At 39.4% G+C, this 10,836-nt stretch overlaps 1 protein-coding gene across 1 annotated transcript; it reads right to left on the bottom strand.

Moving 5' to 3' along the window:
- Positions 1 to 689: 689 nt before the first annotated feature.
- On the bottom strand, positions 690 to 9,937 carry bves (blood vessel epicardial substance). The gene is made up of 8 exons (XM_063880212.1): positions 9,880 to 9,937; positions 8,410 to 8,645; positions 6,743 to 6,867; positions 6,015 to 6,202; positions 5,762 to 5,870; positions 5,466 to 5,633; positions 5,244 to 5,382; positions 690 to 2,871 (listed from the first exon to the last, which is right to left on the bottom strand). Exons 2-8 carry the CDS (start codon positions 8,627 to 8,629, stop codon positions 2,738 to 2,740), a joined length of 1,083 nt encoding a protein of 360 aa, XP_063736282.1. The 5' UTR covers positions 8,630 to 8,645; positions 9,880 to 9,937; the 3' UTR covers positions 690 to 2,737.
- Between the last annotated feature and the right edge of the window lie 899 nt (positions 9,938 to 10,836).

Genomic DNA, 10,836 nt, shown 5'->3' with positions numbered 1-10,836 from the left:
CTAAGTGAACATAAAGAAGTTGAGATTGCTGTATAATGTACATTTTGCACAAAACTGTGATTATTGCACTCTTGCTGAGTGAAGTAGCAACCAGAATAACAAAAGTAGACTGCCAGAGTGTATATTGCACAACATTCAAATAGTCTGTAGTGTGCCGTGGTGGTTTTAAATTCTAACCGCTGCAGGATGGACCGGCGGTATCTCTCGGTGGGACACCGTGGGTGAGGCAGCATGTAACTGAAGGAGCTGGAAAGTGTGGACAGGGCTTCCTGGACATGTTGTCCAATAATGATGACAGCTTGGCCAACATTTTCCTGTCCCCCACCTCCTCCACAGTGTCCAGAGGACTCCTCAGGACAGAGCTGGCCTATCTGACCTGGTGTCTGTAGGCCCCTGAGGTCGGGCAGACACCAACAAGGAACAGACCATCACCGCTGAAGCCAAAAACAAATCCTTCTCTCACCTCGCTTTCATTTGTTCTTCGTCAGCTCTAGTGTTGTTTCACCCAGTCCAAGAAGTTGTTCTTTTTTCTCGGAGATGTATAATTCAATCCAAGCTAGAACACAGACATGATGCACAACTGTTCTAATAAACAGAATTAAGTGGACTATTTCTTCTGTTATACCCCAGCCCTTTACAAAGACAGAAACATGATGGGTGTAACTCAGAAGCATCACAGTAGCTTCAGATAACCTTTGGAATCCGTTAGACTTTATTTAAAATATAAGGAAGGAATATTCAGTAGGGTGCTGAAGTGATGGCTGTTGGAAGAAATTACCTCCAGACTGCATCATCACTTGGATCATTACATTGACACATTTTGCTGATTGATTAATTAAAAAATGTTAAAGAAAGTTCAAGGCCATTTTTTTCCCGGCACAATTTAAAACAACAAAGAAAGTACATGATGTACAAAAAAATACACAAACAAATAAAGACAAGCATGTTCAAAATTCAAAACTATTCAAACTAATTCGTTGTTGCCTTATATCATTTGTAAAAAATTGCAAAGCAATTGCAAAATACAAAACAGATATGATCTTTGTTAGTGGTGTTATTCCTACTGATAAGACAACATTATCATTAAGTTGTCATCTGATTCAATGTATACATAAAATATATACTTGCATAAATGTAACTGCTTCTGCTTAGCAAAGGGCAGTTTTAGAACGTTATATAACCTCCAATTACATTAAAACTATATCATACTTGTTCACAACTGCTACTGATTCATCTATTTATATCTTAATCTATAGGTAATATAAATCATTTATGAGGGATCAGTCTGCCTTCCAGATATTGACAAATAGTTATCTAAAAAGTATGTGGAACTAAAGAAACTGCAATATAGGGCATAGCTTCTCAACAGTTAGGCCAAATTATTTTTTAAAAGTGTTTTGAATGCTGAATTAGAGATAAATGATGTATGATGTGTGCCTTCACACTGGATAAGCAGCCCACTGTGCTGAGCTTTGTATAGGTAGCTCACTGTGGCCACAGGGGGGCCCCCCATGTCATAAATCTGAAAAGCAAAGAACTAAGTACAACATTTATTTTTACAAAAGTTACAATAATAACAGCATCCAAAAATTGTATATATATAGCAAGCAGTGTCAGGACATTTCACTCTAAATATATATTTAACACCCACAGTGCACTCTTTTTTTTCACAGTTTTTCCCACAATGACCCTCACTAACAAAGATCCTGTTGTGAAAGTTGTGAAAAGTATAAGTTTGTGTTTAAATATAGGAAAAAGTTGTGGCTGTAATATGAAAAACATAATTATGGACTTGCATCAATGCCTATGATTTACAGAAACAAATGAAAGTATTAACCTCTTTGGAAATACAAAAAAAGCTCTCGAAACACACTTTACACTGCTACTGCTGACCATCGTAGTCAGACAGTTAGCATTTAGCAGGTGAATATAAAGCAGCAGCCAGATGTTTTTCCCTGGAGTTGGTGGAGACAAAAGCCAGAGCTAAAGTTACATTCATCTTTACATACAGACATCTCTTCAGGGTGGTAATGTTGCTTTGTGTCCGCTGGATGGGAGACATATTCATCGTACCAACTTTGTAAAGCTGCATTCACATGGTACAATATTTGCTCTTTTGCTAACTCGTAGGTTGGGCGCAGATCCCACCTAGTTAAGATTTGTTTCTATGGTTACCCGCAGCGGGGTCATCTGATTGGTGGTTTGCAGGAAGGTCAGCGGTAAAAGAGGTCTAAGTTGAAATAAATTGCACTTTGAAGGCAACAGTTTGCTACAATTTCGAGCAGTGAGCAACAAGGGGGTAGCGCTTCTGCGTAGTCGGCCAGCAGAGCTCTCTCCATAGAGACACAACGTTTTACCAGGTATCATGTGAGTGCAGCTCAATAATATGACAATATGTTCACTGTCTGTTTTACGACCTATTCACAACTGTCAATTATTGTAGATTCAAAGAAATACAAATAAAAATCTGATTCCTCTACCTAATCGTTTCAGAATTTACATAAACATTTCCTTTTAATGTTTTTTTTACCAAGATATTTCACTGTTTATAATAAACTTGTCAGTGGTAGGTGATCACGAACATGTCTTTGACCTTTCTCACCGACATGGACTGCCAGATATCCTTTTACCCAGGATAGTGGCATGGCTGATAATGCGGGCCATAAGGACCAGGCCCTGGTTGTGAGGTTATAAACAGACCTACACTACACAATGTGACAAGCCCCCCCTCATGCAGCTACACCTCCTCAGTGGTGGAGGTGCTGGGCATACGGTGAGACTCGGAGGGAGAAGATTGCTCGAAGACGTCATCCTCCATGCCTTCTTCTATGGGCTTCATCTTTTTGGAGGCCCTGAGGCCAGGAGATTTTTCTAAAAAGGAAAAAATATGAATTTGAACTCAATCAATGAAGTGTTTTCATATACCTCTTTTAGAGAGTCTGTATTTGGCATAAATTGACAATTATAACTGGAAGATTTTCTCTTTTTTTTTTCCTCAAGCAGATTCCCATCTAATTCACATTTGTGTATCTATTGCATAATTATAAAGTAATGATATGGACCGCTTTTTTTCAGACTTGTATGGACAGTTTAAAAATATGCTCCAACCTTTTTTAATGATCATATACTAACATTTTTAGTCAACAGCTCATTTTGGGAGGATTAGCTATTAATTAGCGATGGTGTTTTAGTCTTTATTATTGTTCTTGTTCTTTTTTATATTCTTTTATTTATTTATTTTACAGTTTTCAATATTTGATTGTAATTCTTCCTTTTTTGTCATATGTCTTCCTTACTTATCTGTGGTTTATTTGTAGTAAATGTTTGGATTGTTATCTTTTTTATTGTTCTCTTACATATTTTACCTCATACTCTTGTGTTGTATGCCATATTGTAAAGGCACTTTGAGCTTGATTGAAATTATTTTGATGTTATCGATAAGAAAGAATGAAACACTGTGGGAAGCTACTTTAGTACTGTAGGCACATGTTTTAAACAAGGTTAGTATGATTCTATCCTAAGCATTTTGCTCCACATAAGTGATCGCTCACTGTCTATAAGAGCTTTTTCACCTTTTGCTCATATGCACTCAGAAATGGAAAACACATTTCATCCTGGCTCAATGACCAACAGAAGTGGTCACATGTCACAAAGGACATTATTTTCAAATGTGAGTGTACACAAACACACATACACACACACACACACACACACACACACACACACACACACAGCCCGGCACAGGGTGAGTGGATGGACAGGTACTGTGGATGTGTTTCCATTAACGCTGACAGTCACTGCATCAGAACTCTGAGAGCCCTGCAGAAAGAGAAGCTGCTCTTCAGGACGAGAAAGCATTTTGAAGAGTAACACACATACATGTGGTTTTCGTCTGTTTCCAGGCTACTACACATACAAATATTTTTTGGGGGAATATTATTAATTGATGTCACTTGGGTTTAACAAACACGGTTTGCATAATGAGGAAGTGGACTTCTTGAGGTAAAGGCTGTCAAAAGCTTGTGCCAATGTGAAGTAGCTTGCAATTCAGTATTTTCCAAAACCGTGTTCTTGTCACAATATAAAAGCTTATTCCGACAGCTTTAACAACAAGACACTCTACCCTCCTGTAAATCAAAAATATTCCTTTCACTCAAATCAAATATGCTTTAAAATATCTCATTATTTACATTCAAGTCAATTCCCAGTGACAGCAAAAAGACTGGGTTCAGTTAAGTGGGCGACTTCAGCACTGCAGTATTGCTCTTCCATTAAGGTTGGGTAATCAAAAGGGACAGAATGAAAAATAAAGCAGCAGGAGTGAAGATATTCTGAGCTTGAGAACATCTTCCTGATAAATTTCCATGTTTTTCCAGATGCACGACCCCTGATTGTGCTTTAGCCTTTCTGTGAATAATCTCCAACTCCTCATCAATAGGAAGTTATTATTATTTTTTCATTTTGGATTTTGTTCTAATATGTAACTGAGTTTCGGTTCCCAACGTCTTTTAGGGCTTGTCCTAATGAATATCACAGTTAGCATAATTAATGGGAGGGCCTAGCTAAGCAAGGTACTGCACACGTTAGCTGCTAAATTTGCATCTCTTGCTCCTCTCCAGCTCCACCCTCTTTTCCAGATATGGTCACTTTTGGTTCCAAAAAACCAGATGTTCTGCCAAAATGCTAAATTCAAGGCATCAATATGGCACACAAACAATTGGGTGATGTCACAGTGACAATATACACCTCTTTTATTGTTAACTCAGTTGGGCCCAAAAATACTTGTTCCTATTGTCTTACATTGGGAAATAGATGTTTGTAAATCATTGGATCTTTTTTATTTTTTTTATGCGACTCAACTAGCCAGTACAAAAACTTGAATAGACCCAATTTAAATGTACAGTGCCTTAAAGTTGTGAAAAACTCTAAAGCTGAATCCAGAGATAGTTTTCCTCTCCATTGATTTGGGCCAAGACCAGCGGATTGGAGGTGGGGCTTAAAGGAAACTCGAGTGTGCATGCTCTATGGGCCAAAAGTCCCAGCATGATCCAGGCATTTTTTGTACATCCAGTCAGTCCATTTTGGCTTCATGCACCATTGAACAGCTTTCATAGGAATAACAAGTCCTGCTTACGACACCTTATCCAGTTCTCTTAATACTGAATACTTGTTTGCTGTAACAGGGTCAAGGTTATGGTCAACTGGAAACACAATAAAACATGTTGTGTGATAATGTGACTTACGTGATGAGCCTGCAGAACCTCTTTGTAGAATCTGGTTAAGAACATCTTCGGTGTCGCTGGTGCTCGCCATACTGTTCCTCATCTGCATCATAGACAGCTGAGAGCACAGGCTGGGCTGACGGTCCATCTTCTTCACTGCCTAGGACACAACACCATCGTCATCGTCATCATGGTTTGGATATGTTATAAAACGGTTTTCTGTATACTTTGTAGTGGACCCACCTTGTCACTGAGTGTGGGGTCGTTCAGAGAGTACAGTTTGTTGGTGATGTCTTTGCCGATGAGGTACCTGAACACCTCGTTGAGGAAGGTGTCCGACTCCAGGAAGAAGGTAAGCCTCTCTCGGGACCAACAGAGGTACTTACAGTTCTCCTCTGCCACGATGGTCACCTGTTCATCAAACACAGAAACATCTGAAACTACAATTGTATGATCTCTCCAATCAGTAGAAACATAATTTCACCATTGCAGTCATCAAGGTGTAGGGTTTTCCTTTATCCATAAGATTTGTTTCTTACCTGAAACTTCTCTCCTCTGTGCATCTCAGTGGACCTGAACTCTGGAGAGTCAATGAATGCATTCGTATAGATGTTGTGCAGGAAGTGGCTCCTGTATGATACCTTCATCCTGTCCCACATAAACAATACAGTCAAGCTCACAAAGAAGAGATCCCATGCACATTTTACTCTTTCAATTATAATCCATTTTGTGGAATTAGGGTTAGGGTTGTGTGAAATCTTGATGATATAGACACAAACAGACATTACGTACTTTCCCTTGAGGAGAATGCTGAGGCGTTCGTCCACGGAGGTCTTGTCCTCGGCTGCGTAGGCCTGGCCCTTCTTCAGAGTCTGGATGGTGCAGAACTGTCCTGTGAGCCTCTGGAACAGGGCCTCCTTCACATGCAACGGCTCAAACATCCGCTTGTAGACGGACCGAAGCTCCCGGTCAATCTTGATCTGACAAAACAAAGACACGGCCTTTACTCAGCTCTCTAATGAGAAGCTAGCATAAAAAGCAAACTTAAATTCATGTTGAGGAGGTGTCTACCTCAATGACTGCTGGCATTATCAATATCTGAGGCTAATATTTTTGGTCTCCGTTGTATCCAGCAGATAACCATCAACAACAAAAAAAAAAGTCAGACTCAGAGACTGTATGGCAAACATGTGTCCAAAGCATCCTTACATGTTATTGGTCACAACTAGTACAAAGATAAACCAGAATACTTACAACTGCAATACCAAAAAACGTTCACCATGGTGTGTGGATCAGGTCCGTCCTACATCCAGAACAGGGTGATTCTCTCAGTTCGCTGGAGGCTCTTTACTTACACTAACCCCCCAGTGGCACCATGCACTTGTTCTGCATCTGATTACCATAAAGCGGGACCAAATACAGGATGATATGCTACTTCCTGCCTGAGCCAGTGTTAGCCTGAACCATTTGGGGAAAACGGCCTGAATGTAGGGCCATGTGATTGATGATGCAGAACTCACCGGCCGGCGCTTGTACAGGAGGAAGAACAGGTGCATGAAGTTGACGAGCAGAAACACCACGTTCCACACCATCACATCCAGGTTGCAGCGGTACAGAGTGGCCCACAAGATGAAGAGAGCACATCCTGCCGGGTCAGAGACACCGAGCACACTTGGTTTAGGTGAAGATACATTTTGAAACTGAATGTCAACTACTTCTCAAATTAAAGTTCAATACTACTGTCTAGTTTAATATCCATTCACTGAGAGAAAATACAGGATTCAGCACAGAAAAAGAAAGAAATATAAAGAACGATACACAGAATAGTCGGCTAAAGAGGCAACTAATTTACATAGCAATCCGAATGCTGTTCGTGGATCACAACCAACCACAATTTTGAAGCTCAAGCTATAATTCTCGTTGTTAGAAACAGTAAGAGAAACATGTCAATAAGAGTGTGAACCCGAAAAAAGTGCAAATGAAAAACAGATGGTCTTAAAATAGATAACTTGGCTCAAACTTTTACAATTCCTTTATTTATTTCACCTTACACGTTGAACTACTGTTCCTCTGTTAGTTTACTTTTCCTCTTTCTGTTTCTCTGTGAAAGCCTCTGAGACTAGCTTGTGCCAGAAGGCAGTATAAATAAATGAACTGTAAAAAAGTCCCATATTTACAGCTGCTTCCTGTCTCCTCTCTCCTTCCAAGCAGAAGATAAACATGTTGGAAGTGCTTTTTCCATCCGCCATTCTCTCCATCTGTCGCTGCACAGAAACTGCCTCAGCTCTCCTCAACGGGTTAAGTTGAACTTAATATATTTGATCTAAACTTAATATTATTGCTTTCAACTAACCTAATAGTTATCTGAAATCTGTTGACATAAAAACATTTAATTAAAGTCAGCGTTTCAGTTTTTTAGTGCAGAGTAGAAATAAAATAGTGCAAGATAATGTTGCAAGACCAATGTACTATGCAGATGAATTAATACAACAACATTTTGCACATTTCACATAAAGCTACCTTCCGAATCTGAATGGCTGTCCATAACAATACTGCACATGTTTTATATTATTCTATGTTATTTTTACGGGTATATGCATGTTTAATATATATGTCATGTACATATGGCTATGTTTTAATGTTATAATAGTTTTCTTAAGTTATTGTATACATTATTGTCTTCTTTGACTTTTGTGTTTATGAATGCAGTATATACACCAAGGCTAATTCCTCTTATGTGTTAACCTACTTGGCAAAAAACCTGAATCTAATTCTGCTGAACGTAGACTTTATGTAAATGTAATATGTCAACAAACTTCATATTAGTGTATTTAGTTAGTTGAAAGCAATACTATTAAGTTGAACCTAATATTTGTTATGTCAACTTAATATAATTGCTTTCAACTAACCTAATACAGTTATTTGAAGTTTGTTGCCGTATTACATTTAATTAAAGTCAAAGTTTCAGCTTTTTCAGTGAGATTCTGAATTTGATTTTGACATGTCAAAATCAATACAACAAGCTAAATGTTGCAGAGTGAATGTTAATGGAGTAAATGGGTTGTGGTTAGGATTTGTCAATATTTAGGTCACTTTTAACTAGAAATACATGTATTATTAGCCAATGTTCCCTGCTTCAGTGTTATCAGCACAGGAATGGGGACGGGGGGGGGGGGGGGGGGCAGACCTGTCATTAGCAGGAGGCGCAGCAGGATCATGTGCAGGCTCATGGTGCTGGGGAGGATCAGAGCCAGCAGCAGGGACAGGCTCCCCAGGTGGAAGAGGAGGTGGTGCGCCTGATCCCATTCTGTGCAGGAGGTGCCATTCAGCTCTGCAGCTCCTGGAGAGGCGGAGGGGAAGGAGGGAAACGTGGTGAAGAGGGGGGGCAGCGCCGGGGTGGAAGACATCCTGCGACGGGGTCACCTTGAAAAGTAGGGCGAGGTTGGAGAGAATGTGGGTAGAGGAGGATGAATACAGATCTGAAAACACTGGGTTCTTCCTGGTATGTTCCACATTTAGCGCTAATATTATCACCTTTAAAGCTGTTATGTTTAACATGTTAGCAAACTGTTTACTTTTAGGCCTCCAGCAGCTTTCATTCACTCCTCCCGAAGAATGTCCAATAATAATAACCTTTTAGCCTCAGTTTAATCGTCACCAAAAAATGATATGCTTCTTTTTGCAGCATACCAATGTGGGGGGGGGGTGGGGGGAACGACTCACTACTTATTCCTCCTTGACCCAATGGCCTTAAAGTCACACCATCATTATTGCCTTTTTGTCTTACATACTTATGGAGCTTTTGTTCCAAACCAGGAGATAATATGGCTTTTATACGTTGTATATTTTCTATAACTGTCTAAAGATATCATATTGAAGCTTTTTACTGAACATGAACCTAAAAAAAGGAATCATAGGACATTCAAACATTTTCTTTAACTCTCATATATTTGGTAAGAAAGAGTTCATGTCCCCAGTAGTGGAATGTAACTAAGTACTTTTTACTTAAGTAATGCATTTACAAGTATAATTTTGTCGTACTTGTATAATTCCATTTTCTGCTACATACTTTTACTGCACTAAAAGTATCTGAAACTCATAGTTGCCTTTCACGTAAATACATGTTTATGTTATGTACTGTATGTACTACTAATTTACTCATTATTTTCATTAATGTGCTCCATATTGACAAATTGCAACATTAAAAAACTGTTTTTCAATGATTAAACAGAATAATATAACATTCTATAATAATACAACACATTAGTACTTTTACTTTTGATACTTCATTTTTAACCTAGGACTTTTATTTTTTATGGTGTATTTTAATTCTGTGTTAGTACTTTTAGCAGATGATCTGGGTACTTTTTCCACCATGTCCCAGTGTTCCTCCAGATATTCCTACAATAAACTGCATAATGACGAACTGAAGGAGCTCACATATTACCATTTTGTTTGTTATTTCTCTACGTAGACGACATACTATTCTCCCACTGTATATGTGAGAGTATCAGATGCTGTGTTCCTGTCGGCTGATGTGACGGGGCTCTCGTGTTATAAATAGCAGTGGGATAAACACCCAGGCTCTCAGAGGAATATCTCACAGCTTCTACTTTCTGACTGTTGTTCAAAGTACAGAGAGGAAAGCGTTACTTACCGATCAGCAGAGCAGGAGGAAGATCACTGAGAGACTGAAGCAGTGAGGGGACTGCAGGCTGGACCCTCTGAGGGGGGGGGGCGGGGCGGCGGGGGGTCCACATTCCACGCAGCTGACAGGGAGAGACTAAAATGGGCAGGAAGACGACAGCAGAGCATGTGCAGGGGCTGAAAGCTCCAGCAGGGGGGGACAGAGCACACCGACCCTGGATCTGTTACTGGGACGGAGACTTCAAAATGGTCCCCTATTATACTGTTTTTCAACAATATATTAAAGGTGTCGGATACATACAGAACATGTCTCTTGGCTGAAACACCAAACAGATCATTGCAGCATCCCATAAACCCCTCTGTTTCAGCCCTGTTCCAAAAGTGCTGATTCTGTGTGTGTAGCTTTAAATGCTAATGAGCTGCTGCTGGCCACGCCCCTCTGACAGATGATTGGTTTAAAAAAAACACAATGGAGGAGAGATTCAGGTGATAAGGTGGGCAGGTGTAACCTTGGTTGGTTATTGGCTAATGGTTTCATAACCGAAAAAACATTGTGACATCACAAAGTTGGCAAAATCTGATCAGCTCATTTTCAGACAGCTTTTTATATATCAGGACAAAAAGAGAGAGGGTCTTTGTTCCTGAAACTTCCCGGATCGCTTTACACAGGGGGAGACACATATTTATGTTTAAAAGACATGAAAAAGTGGATTTTGCATAATAAGTCTTCTTATTGTGCGTAATATATAATATTTAATAGATGTTCATCTTTAAGAAAGGTTTTATTATGGAAGTCCCTTTGGACACACATTGGATGATGAATAAAACACAATTTGATTCAATATTAATTTGAAAAGATAAACTTACTGAGCCTTCTGCTGTCAAGAGGAAACCACGTGGTCAAATACATATTTGATTCCTTGCCCGTATTATTTCGTTCACATTGTTGTATGAGGGGGTTACACAA

This window comes from Eleginops maclovinus, chromosome 3, assembly GCF_036324505.1.
Source record: "Eleginops maclovinus isolate JMC-PN-2008 ecotype Puerto Natales chromosome 3, JC_Emac_rtc_rv5, whole genome shotgun sequence".
In the NCBI taxonomy this organism is placed as follows: Eukaryota; Metazoa; Chordata; class Actinopteri; order Perciformes; family Eleginopidae; genus Eleginops; species Eleginops maclovinus.
The sequence above is the reverse complement of the archived record's forward strand: the minus strand, read 5'-3'. Positions and strand labels throughout refer to the sequence as shown.

Excerpts from the sequence above, each read along its gene's own strand:
- bves (XM_063880212.1), bottom strand. The coding sequence starts at position 8,629 with ATGTCTTCCACCCCGGCGCTGCCCCCCCTCTTCACCACGTTTCCCTCC. Across the intron at positions 6,868-8,409 it reads GCGCCTCCTGCTAATGACAG|GATGTGCTCTCTTCATCTTG; the intron begins GTCTGCCCCCCC and ends CTGACCCGGCAG. Across the intron at positions 6,203-6,742 it reads TCCTGTACAAGCGCCGGCCG|ATCAAGATTGACCGGGAGCT; the intron begins GTGAGTTCTGCA and ends TTGTTTTGTCAG.